Source organism: Phoxinus phoxinus (assembly GCF_949152265.1).
Source record: "Phoxinus phoxinus genome assembly, chromosome: 3".
NCBI lineage: Eukaryota > Metazoa > Chordata > Actinopteri > Cypriniformes > Leuciscidae > Phoxinus > Phoxinus phoxinus.
This window is the reverse complement of record NC_136878.1, coordinates 42,331,418-42,347,548: the sequence shown is the minus strand read 5'-3', so window position 1 is coordinate 42,347,548 and position 16,131 is coordinate 42,331,418. Positions and strand designations below refer to the sequence as shown.

Below are 16,131 nucleotides of genomic sequence, written 5' to 3'. Positions count from 1 at the left end.
GTGAACGGGGAACATTAAAATGTGAAATTAAGGATGTGGCAGCAGTACCATAAAAGTATACAAGACAAGTGATCTATGACTCATGCATTATATTCCTGCAAAGTTTCCTAAAGACATTCAATAGCTTTGTGTGAGGAACAGACTGAAATTTGCATTGTTATCCAACCAGTGAGCCACTATTAATTCGAGGAACTGGATCCAGATTAGTGAATTACTCAGACCGGGTTTATGAACTGGACAAAATGATACAATGGAAGGAACTCAAAAGAACACTTCCTTCATGAATCATACACTACTTTTCTCATTAACTTGCTAAGGAGAATGTAAAGGTCTTCAGTAAATAATGGCCTGGTCTTCAAAAGACTTAAAATATACCACAGAAGTCAAAATAAACACGTTTGTGGTGTTTTTGTATTCCATTCATTGCAAATAGCCTACATGGAAAAGAGATGTCTTCAAAAGTTCGAAAGCAGTCTTCAAAAGTTCTCCTTTTGTGTTACCAAGTACAACATGTTCCTGGATCAACATCTTTGTTGATCCGGGAACAACATTCCAAATCAACCAATCAGATTTGAGGGACAAGTTTAAAGTTTATGTCAAGTTTAGGCTTATAACCAGTGCTTCTACATGTGTTATTCATCTATCATTTCCCTCTGACTTTAGGGATAACGGGTTAGGATATGGTTAGGACTAAAGTTTCAGACAGGAATGTTGTTCCAGGATCAACAAAATATGTTGATACAGGAACATGTCTTACTTGGAAAAATCACAGAGACCAAAAAGGTCATAGTTTTGAAACCACAGGGGGAATGATCAGAAAATCACATTCCTTTTTTATACTTCAATGGACTAATGCATTACTTAACGCTAGCACATCATGCTGTATTTGGTTTACAAAAAACGTCCCCCCAAAAAGCATGAAAACAAAGACATTCCTGCCAGCTAGACAACAATGGTGAGGAACACGCCTACCCCATCACAAAGCCCACGAGAGTCGACGCGAAACCTCCCAGATGGGGAATAATTGCTCATCAACATGAAGATAAACTCGTGCAACAGAAGGGTGTAAAGGGATGCCTGAACATCTGTATTTCCAGATTATTGTTGAGCTCGGTTAAGAGTTGATTTTGGGCTCAAGAGAATAAAAAAAAAGCAAATGAACTAGCCTACTGCCGCTAGGTGTTTAAAATAGACAAACTGAGTCGACTATCAATGACCCATTGTTTGATCAAGTCATCGATCGGTGTTGTGCACCACCGTAAATTCCGCACATTTCTCATATCAAATTACGACAGTGCTGTTTTCAAGTGAAACGGCGGATCACCACACATGGGCTTGTTTTGGACACATTTTGGAGACTTTGGGCTTTGGTGTTTTCCGCTAATTTTTACCATCTAGTCTATGTGGTTAAATGTTCACGTGCAGACAAACAAAGCAAATGGCTATAAAATGCGATGTGTGACGTCAATTGTCGCTAATGCAACAATCAATTAATAATTGTTACATTCGAAGTTTGTTTATGTATTTATTTATTTATTGTTTGTTTGTCAACGGACGCTTCCAAGGCGTAAAATCGTCTAGCTTTAAACACATCAACAGCAATCGTATAGTTTAATAAATAACTATAATAATAGTTAGCCTATAACGGGGCTATACACAATCCCCGTATTTATTTAGGACAACGTGCATTTCTCTCCTTGAAAACATTGGTAAGGGCACTGACCAGACTTGAGGGTGGAGATGCAGGTCCAGTCGGTCTCGATCTCCCTGCATGACTCCCATAGCGACAGCGCGTATCCATCCGCCGTCACCCACGCGGGGCTCAGCAGCGCGACAATGTCCAGGCAAAGTGCGAGAAACACGCAGAGAAGAGCGATGAGTTTGAACGGCCGGAACACGTATACATCATTCACGGACATTTTCTCATAGCAGACTGTCGCGGGTCTCGCTCACTCGCGTCGGGATATGAGTACCGAGAGGCAGCAGCGGGGAAGCGCTCGCACCGGCAGTGAAAGTTTGTCGGTCTGTAAAGAGTTGAGCTGTGCGTGCCGATGACACTTTCCCGAGCACTCGAAACGCTCTGCGCACACAGAGCAACGCGCCACCCAACGACCAATCGAGAAAAAACACCAACATAGCCTACTGGGGAGATGGAAATTAAGTCAAAGGAAACGTTATACATTTAGGCTATGTAATGCAAGCAATCTTCAAACATTATAGATTTTGTCATGCAGCGTCATAGGCTATTGCAGACCAGGGCTGGCTAGATGGTGCAAATGACAGGCTATATCTCAGAAACTAGCTACAGAACGTCAAAAGTCCAAATACACAAAAGTGTGTTTCCCCACCCAATCAGAATCAAGTAGCTACCGGAACTATAATGTAAAAATTGTTTGAGTGAGTACAAGTGAACACAATAAATAGGGTAACATTGGGGGAAGTAACATATTTAGATATACGTTTAGAATGTGCAGGATGATGATGCATCAGCCAATGTGTTATTATAAATTGAAACATTTGCTACAACTGTACAAATGTAAATAATTGTAGCCTACTGATGACAGACAAAGCAGAATCCTAAAAGAGATTAATCTGAAAGGTACAATTATTTTATCACTTATATACAGGCATATAGATATTTATTGAATTGCCCATATTTTAATTGGAGATATGTTATAGCAACACTAATGCAAATTGAATGATTCACTCATCTAATCTAGCCTATACTTTAACTAAAAACTATAACTTACTTCACACGCACAAAATACATAATTATATATAAACTAAAAACTATATACATACATAATTATATATAAACTAAAAACTTATATATAAACTAAAAACTATACTTTAACTAAAAACTATACTTTAACTAAAACTATAACTTAGGCTACTTAATAATTATACATGCATAATACATAATTATATATAAACTAAAAACTGTACATAATTATATTATATAAACTAAAAACTTATATATAAACTAAAAATTATAACTTACTTCACACAACAAAATATATAGGCTATACACATATATATATGAAGACTTCAGATGCAAAAGCCTCTAAGCGCCATCTGAAATGTTCTTCTAAAATGAGCATTTTTATCAAGCTTGTATATTTATGTTCAGTTATTTCACTTTAATGGCAATGAAAATTACCTATTAATTGTCATTAAAGTGAAATTACTGAACTTAAATATATGAGCTTGATAAAAATGCTCATTTTAGAAGAACATTTCAGATGGCGCTTAGAGGCTTTTGCATCTGAAGTCTTCATACATTAAAAGTAGCATAGATCAAAAGTGCTGAGATATTGTGTCATCTATGGTCAGGAGAAACTATTTTCCTTCCCCGACTTACCCTATGAAAATGTTTTGAAGCAATATTTTATGCAATTTCTGTTAGGTTTTTAGTTAGTCAAACAAGTTAGTCAAACACTGCTTTTCACTTGAACTTGAAGTGGGACAGTGATTTTAGGAAATATTTAGTATATTTAGCAGTATCTTTTGTAACTGTCTATTTGATTTTTGATTTTTTTTTTTAACTGTCTATTTGATTATTTAAAACCCACAATAAAATGTATTTAAAATTCATATATTGATAACATAGCCTTGTTTAAGATGAGCTTCTATTTGTTGATGCTTGACCACATCCAATGATGTCAGACAAATAAAATGTCAATTAACATTTAAAGGACAATTGATCATACACTTTTTTTGTCGCAGTTTACTTGATGTCCCTTTTTTGCTGAACTTTTTCTGAAGACATTTTCAGACATGTTTTGTAGACTAGGCTACCTTGTGTTTTTGTTATTTTGACTTTTATGTTGCATTCTGCCCTGTTCCTCTTCCTGTGCCACATTTTGTAGTCCCGTTTCTTCTTGATTAGTTCCCGGATTGTGTCCAGGTGTGTCTTGTTAGTCTATTACCCTGTGTGTATTTAACCCCAGTGTTTCCTGGGTTCATTGTCAGGTCTTCTTCACGTCTATGCATTGCTGATCTCAGTTCTGTTCCTGATGGTTTCAGTTTTTAGATTATATCTTTTTATCTTTGTTAAATAGCCTATACCCTGTTTTTGGATCCTGCTCTCCTTCGTTTCTGAGTTTGACCACGTTACACAAGTTTTATGTTATAATTTGATGTAATTTGTCATTTAACATTTCAGTTAGCCAACAACAGTTTGATATTTTTGTATGTTTATAAATTGCTGTAGATTGAAGTATACAAGCAAATCGTCCATTTATGTATTTTTTTTAATGGAATATCGCATTGTTTATTATTTGGTTGCATTTTTATTATTATTATTATTTTAATTAATTTGTCCTGGTAATCGAAATCAGCTTTGTTTGAAATTGCCCCATACCCTCATCATTCACTATTCCCTGCATTACTCCACTTGAAGGAGTGAATAAAAACGAGAGAGTGAATTTGGACACGGAGTGTGCCGGAAGGGCTGCCGCTTTTGCATAGTTTGTGCTTACCGTTTAACAATCATTTGAAACGTAGCAAACTGGCAGCTCCAGTAGTAGCCTAAATCAAAGATTTATCTTGAACTCTGTCATGGAAACTATGTATAAACCTTATTAAAACAATTTAATAATCAATTAAAAAGGAATGTATTCATGTAGGATATTACACTGTATCAGCAGATAGGAAAATGGATGGACAACAGCTGTACACTCTTTATCACGGTGCATTACAGGATTCATTGAGTGCACTCAATAACGTCCACTATGGTTTCGGACACCACTACATGTGGCCTATTTAAGGCTATGGGGGGTACAGTCCGATCAGTGTTTGAGATTAGAGATAAGAGAACAGACAGCTCCAATTCATCACAATTTCAGTTTCACACCGACTTTAAATAATTCCGGAAAAAAACAAAACATTAAATAGACTATAATTAAGATACACATTATATAAGATGCCTTTTTTGATAGACATGTCAAAAACATTGTATATCAAATCAATGTCAAAAAAAAAAATCCATTTCTAGTTGACAATGAATAGCTTTTCAACCTTGAATGCTGCTTGACAAAGCCTCGCCAGAAAGTACAAAAAAAAGTTCAAAAAGCTTTGAGTTTGAAGGTTATACAAGCTGTACAGAAAGACAGTAGGTAGGGAGCAGTATATGCTTGATATTTAGAGTTTGAAATCACAGACATTCTGTCAATCAAAATGAAGTTGTTCTGTTCTAAAATCACTGTAAACCACGGCTTCACTGGGCTTATTGCTTTTATAAAATGGTAACTACATAAATAAGCATACAGCGACATAATTTGTTGATAAATCATAGTATTTCGACCAAGCAATAATTCTACCACTCAACAATTCTTCAGCAATTTTTAGCAGAATGGTTGCCAAGCAACACATAACAGACCCAGAGGTGCAGTCATAAAGGAATAAACCCCTTAAAGCCGTGGTTTACAGTGAATTTAGAAGAGCAAAGGGGCATTTTTAGGCACAACGTGGAGGGGAGTGCCTAAAACCTCCTTAGCTGTTATAAATTCACTGTAAACCGGCTTCAAGGGGTTTATTGATTTATAAAACAGTTAGTCCATACATATATTTATAACAGTTGTTGTTTGTAGAGTAATTTACAACAGCTTTGAACAAGGCTCAACCAATCAGAATCAAGGAACGGAACAACTCGTTGTATAATACAGATGTAATAAGGTCATAGGTGTGTGTTTATAGATTACAACGGTTTAAAACGTGGCCGATCATAATTAATGACTGGAACTATTTGCTTTATAATTTGCCATTATAGATCTGTCCAATCAAACAAGAAAAGAAAAAAGACCACTAATTACCTCCTATAATTTGATCTAAAACCTTTTGTGATTTTTATTGTTCATTTATAATGTAGCTATATACTTTTCCTTCCGAATCCAAGAGACCAATCCAAGAGACAATGAAACCAAGGAGAATGCTCAGAAATGCAGCGCAACAACAAACAAAACATCGCAGTGAATGATAGGGTGAACCAGGCTTATAGGATGAGCTCAACAGGATAATGAGACACAGGTGAATGTGATAATGGATGTAGAGTCCGGGCAGTGAGTTATGGGAAATGTAGTTGTGAGGGAATCATGATAGTCCCCTGGTGGCTCTCAAGGGCACTCCACCTGATGACCGTTACAATATGTTCATACTAATGGGAATTTGTACAATGTTATGTACAGCACTTAACTGTATTTTTGTAGTTTGAATGTATTTTTCGATTAGCATTAGCTAATTAGCATTTCACATTTGATTTCTATAGAAAGGGTCATATTTTACATGTAAACATGCCTTGTGTGTCTTTACAGGTATGTCCATAATAAAAAAAAAATAATAAAAAATCAAAGAACCTTTGTCTTTGGATGGTGAGTAAACTGTAATGATGAACTGCAGCTTCTAGGTTTGGGCTCACTGTCAGTCTAAAGAAGACAGAAGTCATGCTTCAAGCGGTGAACAACTTAAACTCCAAATCCACCGGTAATTACCGCAGGTGAGACCCGGCTGACGGCCCTTGACAAATTCTGCTACTTCGGTAGCATTCTCTCAGCTGATACGACAGCGGACTCCGACATCAGTGCCCGCATCGCAAAAGATAGCTTTGCCTTCGGTCGACTGTCTAAGAGAATATGGGATGAGCACGGCATTCGGCTGGACATAAAAGTGGCAGTATAAGGTAGTCATCCTCACAGTGTTGTTGTATGGATCTGAGTCCTGGATCATTTATCGCCGGCAGATTACCAAACTTGATTAGTTCCATATGCGCTGTTTCTGTCATATTGCACACGTCAAATGGCAGGATAAAGCCCCAAATACTGAGGTACTTCAGACCTGTGGCATCACTGGTATTGAGGCCTTCCTGCTTGCGGCGCAGTTTTGCTGGTCTGGACATGTTGTACGCATGGCAGATTTACGCCTGCTGAAGCAGGTTTTTTATGGCCAGCTCCAGAGCCGCATGTGCTCTCAAGGAGGGCAACCAAATCGCTACAAGGACGACCTCAAAGCCAATTTGAAACTATGCAACTATGGACCCAAATGACCTTGAAGAGATGATTGCAGACAGGACATCATGGCGAGCACAGCGCCACACTGCCATAGACAAGAAACATGTAGTTTTACACTTGCCAAAAAGCGATTTAAAGCCTCCACTTATTGAGCAATCTGTTCTTTCTGCACTCTGAATATTACTTGATTTCATTCATGATGGTTATATTTGACAGCTCATTCAGTCCTTTTTGAAATACCCTTTAAAGGGTCAATACACTTTTTGGCAAGTGTAAAACTATGTTACTGGTCTAATTTGCCATTTAAAGGCATTTCAAGAGCTAAAATGACTGGATAAGATATAATCTGTCAAATAATAACCATGAATGAAATCATGTAATTTACCACATACAAAATGTCATGACTCATGTCTATTTGCAGGTTATGGCCATTTGTTCCTGATAAAAGGAGCTAGACGACGTGTAGAAACTGGGGCGATACAGCTTTGACCCGCTGCGTGCGCTCTCTTAGCGCGCTGGCTTTCGGCTCATTCAAGCCAACAAATTTCAGATGAAAAAGCCCATTCAACTTAAGAATGCGCTTCAGTGTCTTTCACTTATAACACATATCTTAATGCCAGAGACTGCACTTTATCTTTATATGACATTCCTAATTCAAAGTATGTTGTTTCATCAGTCATCTCCATCTTCTACTGCTGACCGGTGTGGTACCCTTAAACATAACTCACGAGAAATAGATGTCCTTCTCTCAAAATATGAAGACTTGGCCACGAGAAAAATATATCGTTCCCTCAACATATGATCTCGAGGCCACGACTTTACATTGCGTGGCCACGACATAATGATGTTACCTCAACAAAATTATCTCGTGGCCACGACATAATGATGTTACCTCAACAAAATTATCTCGTGGCCACGATTTATTATCACGTTCCCACAACTTAATATGACGTTCCCACTAATTAATATCTCATGGCAACAACATATTATCACGTTCCCACGAGTTTATATGTTGTGGCCACGACAAAACTAAGTGAACCGAACATGTCCCCTCCCTGGTCACCGTAAACAAAAAAGGTAACACAGGTGAGCAGGTAAAACCAAAACTAAGGACAAAACAGGACTAAACATAATTTAATCGTGACAAGTGGTAGATAAGGTTAGCCCTTGATTGCTTCATGATTAGTTTCCTGTCTTTTATGTTGAAGTAAGTATTAACTCAGGAAGTACATTGCCATGACCTTAGCAGTATTATAAAGTGTTTATGTTTTGCAGATTCTCAAAGCGTGTTACAAACGCATTTTTCTAAGATTTCATAGTTTTGAAACATGAATATTTGGATTAAAACAAAAATTGATCATCCACATAAAATAGTGCATGTTAAGTAGGTCAGCGTCTACAGAAATCTTCAGTCATGAATGAAACAAACCATGTGAATTTCATCCAGCCTTAATTAGCTCTGCCCTTTGTTGATACCATGGCAGGTCAGAAAGAGATATGGGAGTGTCTGGAAAGAAGAAAAAAGAAAGAGATAGGAAAAGCTTTTGGAGGAGGAAATCATATGATTTATAAAGAAAGAAAGAATGAGCCTTTTTTTAAGATCCCATGCTGCACCAGAAGCTGAGCACCGGAACAGAGCATTCATAAGAAGTACACACACACACACACACACATATGCAAATAGATGCTGTATACGTGTCTGAACTGGACATTCCTTGCTCGCCCTGCCATCTGCCTATCTGCATCCCTGTTACTCATCCTGTCTCCAGGTCTGACTTGTTAGCATAATTGCCATTCCACAGTCTTTCACAGTTCATCTATCTACACTCATACAAGTCTGTCACGTATGTGTCTGTATATACTGTAATTAATGGTGCTTACTAGGGCAAATGTTATACTATGCACACACACACACACACACAGAGCGCGCAATAGGCTATATATATATATATATATATATAGTTTAAAAGTAGCATTTATAAAATGTTTCAGTTCTTGGTTAGTTATTGTCTTTGTCTTAAAGCTGTTTACACTACGTTTGTGTCGCCTTTTGGAAAATTGTATTTTGTGGAATAAAACCACTGGAAAAGATCAACCTTTCCCTTAGCCTATTCCCTTTCATTATCCATTCCATTCACCGTTATAAACCAACATTGAATATTACACTAAACAATCTAATCATGCATAGCTTTTCAATTGGAATTATATGCCATCATATGACATTTTCGTTTTGAGCTGAACAAGGTGGACAGGACATTTCATTATTTTTCTTTTAAAAAAGTTTTAATGGATTACATTTTCACAGTTGATTGAAAATTGGGGTATAGAGGAATTGTTAGAAGAGGCTTTTTAAGCAATAATAAGAAACCAGTAATATTTTCTTAAAGAAATATTATCTTCTGCCAACACTCACCATGCTAGCCAGTGGATTTGATTAAATCCTCTTTGTTATGAGTTTGAAATAAATGTCATAAAGGGAATTTCGAATGTAAGCTGACATCTCTCATACTGTAGATCCCATCCATCCATAAAATCACACGAAAACCTCTTCGACTATGTTGTGTTGGATTAAATAATTCATTGTTAAAAGATGTTATAATTAAAAGTTTGTATACTGGGCATGAAACATGTCATAGTATGGAAAGCGATTTAGGAGACGATTGCTATTAGAAAGCAACAGTCTCGAGGGATTCATTAGGCTAGTGTATGAGCAAACTCTTTTATTAATAGATAAACAGCCGAAGGTCACGGACAGCTTGAAGACGTTGATATTTAGCGGTATGTACCTCTTTGATTCAATCGATTTGACAGATGAGAGACATAGGCTGTCTTTATTTCGGATGCGCCTATAACACGCCTGCGGAATCACCAACACGCGCAAGGTCATTACTGGCATTTACATCAACCGGTGTCGTGTCTTCATGAACTGTTTGTGAGGTAGCTAACCAGAGAAAGGCGCGGTTTAAAAACGACAGTTGACACCTGTCATGGTTAAGGTGAAGCACACTGAAATTGCGTGGAAGCGATCATGTTTTTGTGCTCATAAATCGCGTTTGCTGTGAAGATAGGCGCTGCCACTCTCTCGCGACAAACAGGCGCTTCTTTCACTCACGACGCGTGACCACACACACATCTGTCTTTTCTTCCTGGATACTCCATGATGATGCTATCGACAACATCTGCAAGTTATGCTGAATTGCATTTTTGCTACACCAACATGGGAAGGCGGTAACTGGAAATAGTTCCGAGTTGATTTCAGTAGGCGACGTTTATAGCAACCCTAAACGGGCTATATTTTTCTTTCAACATGATAGACGAGCGAATTATTTGGAGGAACTTTTTCACGCCCACACCTGACGATTTGCCTATACTTTTGCAAAATGGGTCAACCGAGGAACCCATTTGGACCACCACCGTGGCGCACATAGGACATCCGGACCCCAGACTGCCGAGTTTATCTACATATCTTGGACTTTTTGTGTGTTTGCTGCTGTTTCTTCTGGCCTTAATGATTGTGATGCTTTACCGGATGAAACACACAATCGCCCCGTTACCGTCAGACGTGGAGAGCGCGGGGCAAACGGAGATGTTTCCTGAGGTAGAGTTACGCGCAGTCTGATGATGTGGATCCAGACGCCTTGCTATTGGTTTTAAATAACCGATAATTTAACTGACACAGATTTGGACATTTCTTTCATATGTCATTTTAACAACAAATGGTATATCCTTTAATACTAATGCATTGCTGTGAAATTGTTTTTATTGTTGCATACTTTAGGCTATATGAACTGATTTAGTGGGAACCAATGAGATGTACAGTATAGCTATGTGTTGAGTGTTTGATTTTTTTTTTTTTTTTTTTTTACGTCGATATTTAAAAAAGAGAAAGGAGAAAGGCTGAGAGAGGGACACATTCAAAGAGTTAGCCTACCATTTTTGGATCGTTCAGTTGACGCAATGTCTTTACAAAAAGGGTGACAAACCTACAAATAAAATTATGGGTGAAATGTAGAAAAGATGTTATAAAAGTTTGACCAGATATATGATCACAAATTTGCATATGAGTAGGTCTTTTAGGGCTACGTTTAATTATGAACTTGCTTTGCTACTGTTACAAAAGTATGTTTTATGCAGACATAATGATATCTAAGCACAGCTTTTTAGAAAAAAAACAAAAAAAAAACAAGAACAAGAACAGAATCCAAAAGCACAGGAAATAGGGAACAACACGGACCAAAGACATCTAAACTAACCAAAAACAGGACATGATGTCACAAGATGTGACCCTTAAAAGCACAGAATGCTCCAGCATCATAGTTGCCCATCACAGTTCGGTACAGGCATCAAACTCATTTTATAATCTCTTCACGAGTTCTCAGCTGGAAAAAAAAAACATAATGTGTAGGCTACGTACGCACATACAACGAGTGCATTTCGCCCAGCACACAGCATTATTTTGGATCTTCGGTAAGTTCCGTCACAAAGTATAATTAAAAGCCGACCAATCAGGTTTTGAACGTATCCCTATGCCTTAAGGTTCTGTATCTTTAGGTTCAGTGTTAAAAACGCTAATGTGAACGCTAAGCATTTTTTTTTTCTGAACCAAGCGAACCATTACCTTAACTACAAGTGTGAACACACCCTAAAAGTACAAATAACAAAACAACATCTAAAAGGCATGACAAAGTATGAATGTGTGTAGTATGAAAGCAATCCAGATGTAGCCTGTTGTCTTTGTCTTGTGACCTACGGCATCAGTTGCATCTCTTACCTGCCATTCACGACTCCTCTCCTTGCCTCATGGGATAATAAAGTGGCCATCGAATGTGTAGCCTACTCCAGAATCTTGGCGGAAGTAATAGGTCATCCAAGGAATTTCTGCCTACAGTTTTTCTAATACTGACTGAATCGGAAATCACATGTTTCCTTACTATAAAGTAGGTGAAAAACAATATGTAAAAAGAGTATTCACAGTATCAGTAGGCAAAAAGTACCCGGATGACTTATACTTCCACCGAGAGGATTTATCGTCAACTTAGTCTCAGACACACAGTCACCTGTCAGAATAGCTCATATCAAAATCATGGATGCATCTGATCGCTACACAAACCGTAATGCTATCTATCAGGATATGCTACCAATATAGGGTCAGGGGTTAGTGTTTGTTTCAGTGTTGTGTATCAGCACTGTGATCAATGCAATCTTTTGAATCGGCTGCAGATGGGATTTGCACTTTTTTTGGTATTACATTAGCCTGGGAAAACCCAGACCACTTCCGGCAAATTTAGATTTGCTCTGCAAGTGGGTCTGGCAAAGAGCCCATTGAAACCCATTTCCAATCCGTCGAAATCGCGGCACCAATCAGAAACGTTGGGGCGGGCTTTACACGATGACGACAGAGCAGAGTTGGTGACGCAGATTTTGTACATTACAAAGATGGATGCCGCCGTGGAACATCACAACATCACTCGTTCGAATCAGCTATCGCGTCTGTTTCAAGTGATTTAAAATTGTCATTTTCGTTAACACAAACAGAGAATTGCTGAGAGTCTCGAGATGTTTCTCCGTCGCTCTGCATACGTCATGTCATTCATCGCTCTGATTGGTTTTAGATCTATCCGACGTCCGTTGGTGACGCCCCTGTGGAAATGAATTGTCTATGGAGCTTTGCCAGACCCTTACTCAGTTACAACTGAGAGTGGTCTGGGTTTTCCCAGGCTAGTATTACATAATTTGCAAGTATGAAATGTAAAGATTTTTATGGTTTCAAATTGGTCATGCTCCATAAGAGAGAGAAGTCAAAACAAATCCACAGGGTCAAACTAGTGCCCATTCAGAGACGTATGCTATAGGACAGGACAGACCAGGTAAATGAGTTCAAATGTCCTCGAAACAGACCAAATAATGCTCATGGCTCAAGTCATGGAGTCAAGTCACCTTTATTTATATAGCGCTTTTTACAATACAGATTGTTTCAAAGCCGCTTTACAGTGATAACAGGAAAATAATGCAACAAAAATAGTGTCATATAATCCATCTTAAGTAAGTTCAGTGTTGGTTAATTTTTGTTCTAAAAAAAAAAAAGTTATTAATTTAGTTAATTTATATAGCCGCTCTGGAGAAAACAGCGATGCCATTGTCCAGCTCAGTTCAGTTCTCATATAATGGTGTCAAATGCAGGCAGATCAATAATATTGATAAATGTCCCCAATGAAGCAAGCCAAAAGCCGAGTCTGACCTCCTTTTTGGTCCAATATTTAGTCACTAATATTAGATTATTTTATGCTGATCTGATATGACTGTTGCATTTTCTCTGTTCAATGTCTTGGCTGGGAGTCCAAAATCATTTTGAGAACCTGAACATTATCCAGAATATTTGCAAGGAAGCACTCTTTGGTGTTGGAAATAATGTCTGAATGAGCCTCTTGTGTTCAAACGCAATTTGTGGTTTTGTGTTTTTTTAATTATTTGTATTAGCAAACTCTCAGCGCAACAGAATACTTTGTGTTATCTCTGTCTTTTCTACTAAACACAAATCTTTTTTTAGTACAGATTAAGCACTCATTCTTAAATCATAGATGCATGAACTGTTTTTTTTTTTATTCAAGTAAAATGATATTCATCAGTATGAATCATGTCAACCTGACTACAGTGAAAGTGATCAGAAAAATAGCTCTATAGGGAAACAATTGTATATTTCCAGTGTGGCATTATATGAACTGTATTTGTTTGAAGCAAACAGTGCAAAACATGATACTCAGCTTGTTATTACACAGCGTTCTACATCTGTCAGGCATTATGAACACAGGTGTACCCCTGTATCATATTGAATCACTCAGCGTCTTATGTGCTAATGAAATGCTTAATTAAGGTGAGCCTGCAGTGTGAATTGAATATTCAAACCAGCGTGTTGTTATAGGAGAGTGGGTGGCATGTGTTTGTTGGGGATATAAGTGCTTCTGAGCTAATGGAACTGGCCTTGGTTCTCTCCAGCGCATGAAAGCTAATTGACTGAGAGTGTGCCTGGTTTAGCATCCCTCTTTCTCTTTCCCTTTCTCAGGATGGGAGCGAAGTATCCATACATTCTGCTGACTGATCTCATCCAACCCTCATTTGCCAGTTACGTGTGTGGAAGGTCTGTTTTTGTGTGTGTGTTTGACAAAATATATGATTGCAAAACAACTGCTATTGGAGTATATTAATTTATTATCTCAAATGTAATATTGTAATTCTGTTCTGTTTGTCCAGTTATGAGTAGAGTATGTGAATATGAGTGTGTATATGGATGAATCTCATATTTGGATAAATATATTTTTTCTGTACAATAATTAAAGCCATCCTGCTGATACAAGCATTTTTTTCGTTAAATTTGCATGGTTAAATTCAGTTCAAACAAACTGCCAAGATGTATAATTGCTCTTGTACTTGGCAAATTTCACTGTTATCATGACACAATATATGTTTTGTTTTTTTCTTTTCCTTACACTAAACACAATCTGCAGTACGTCCATCAGTATATCCAAGCCTAAAATATTCTTGTTTGAGAACTGGCTCCCCTGGTGTACACTGAATTTAATTTTATTTAATTTTTTGTCAGTTCAACTTAGAAAATGTACTTTATGTGGTCACATCTAAAATAACTGGTTTTGTTGCAAAAAATTTTTTTTTTAAGATTACTGATTATAACTGAATTCAACCAACCTGAAAAAAATCAAGGTTATATAGTGAATCATAACTGTCAGAAGAGGCAAGAACTGTCTACAGCAAGGCAAAATGACTTAATACATTTGATATGATCTTTTTTGTTTTAAATTATTAAGACAATTTTACACACACACTTTTATTTAGTTCATTCAAAATGAATAAGTTTAGTTGGGTCAATTCAATTTAGTTGGTTTTGGTCAAATTAATTTACTCTAGTATGTTTAACTTAACTTCAACACATTAGTCAAACTAGAGTTTTTTATGTTGGTCCAATCTTATATATTATTAATTCATTTACTGAGGCTTAATTACCAAACAAGAAGTATTGTCCATCATTATATGAAGCATTAAGATAAGACAGGTATCAGTACTGACACGAGAACAGTGAGTGCCCACAGCCTATAGCCTTCTACATTTAGAATGATTTTAGAACACTGTAAAAAAAAAGGTTGGTTTAACTTAAAAAACCAATTACCTTTTTACCTTAAATTTTTGAGTTTGTTGTAATTAAAAATGTTAGTTAATAGAATGAAGGAGAATGGTTTAATAAACAGAAACTCAAAATAGTATGTTATCTTCACACATTAGTTATCGAAGTTGATTTGACAAAAGATAAAAAGTTGTGATAACAAATCATGAAAATATATGTTTACAGTATCTTTATTGTTATCGTTATGTTATCGTCATTGGTGTGAATGGGTCTTATAGGGATAGTTCACCCAAAAATTACAATTCTGTCATAATTTGCTCGCCCTGATGTCTTTCCAAACCTGTAAGACTTTCGTTCATCTTCAGAAAACAAATGAAGATCTTTTTGATGAAATCTGAAAGCTTTCTGTCCCTCCATTGACAGCTACGCAATTTGACGCTTCATATAAAGATATCGTAAAACTAATCCATTAGTAATTAGTCCACATTTTCTGAAGAGACACGATCGCTTTAAATGATGAACAGATTGAATTTAGGCTTTTATTCACATATAAGCATGGATCAACGCACACATCAGTTGTGGGAAAGGGAAGATCAAGCATGTTAGATCCAATGAGGTTAGGTTTGTTCTTTATTTTAGTCAAATCATTTATGTATAATAAATACACTATATTGTTCCCTTAGGGTGAAATATAGGCTTGAACATTTTCAGACAGTTTTTACTAAGTGAGATTCATCCATGTATGCATGCAAGATGTCTTTGCTGTTTTGCTTTGTAAAAAAAAAGTGAAAAGACTGTGAATGTGCGTAGGTGTTGCATACAGTATAGAGGAAAAAAGAGATCAAACACGGATGACAGAGCTCTCTGTCTCTCTAAGGTCTTGTAGCTTCATGAGGGTGGTTGTGGGGAAAGTTTTACAGTTTAAATGATCGTTATAATGCTTTAAATGCCGCCGAAGCTACAAGGACACAAAGACACATGAAGGAGAGAGAG

The 16,131-nt window shown here is 37.1% G+C and overlaps 1 protein-coding gene across 1 annotated transcript in view; it reads right to left on the bottom strand.

Annotated features, from left to right (window-relative positions):
* The window catches only part of LOC306995198 (transmembrane protein 47-like), a 30,091-nt gene extending 28,018 nt beyond the window's left edge, over positions 1–2,073 (bottom strand). The window contains exon 1 of the mRNA XM_079606563.1: positions 1,724–2,073. Within this exon, the coding sequence (XP_079462689.1) occupies positions 1,724–1,919 (196 nt within the window). The 5' untranslated portion in view covers positions 1,920–2,073. The remainder of the gene's footprint in view (positions 1–1,723) is intronic.
* Between the last annotated feature and the right edge of the window lie 14,058 nt (positions 2,074–16,131).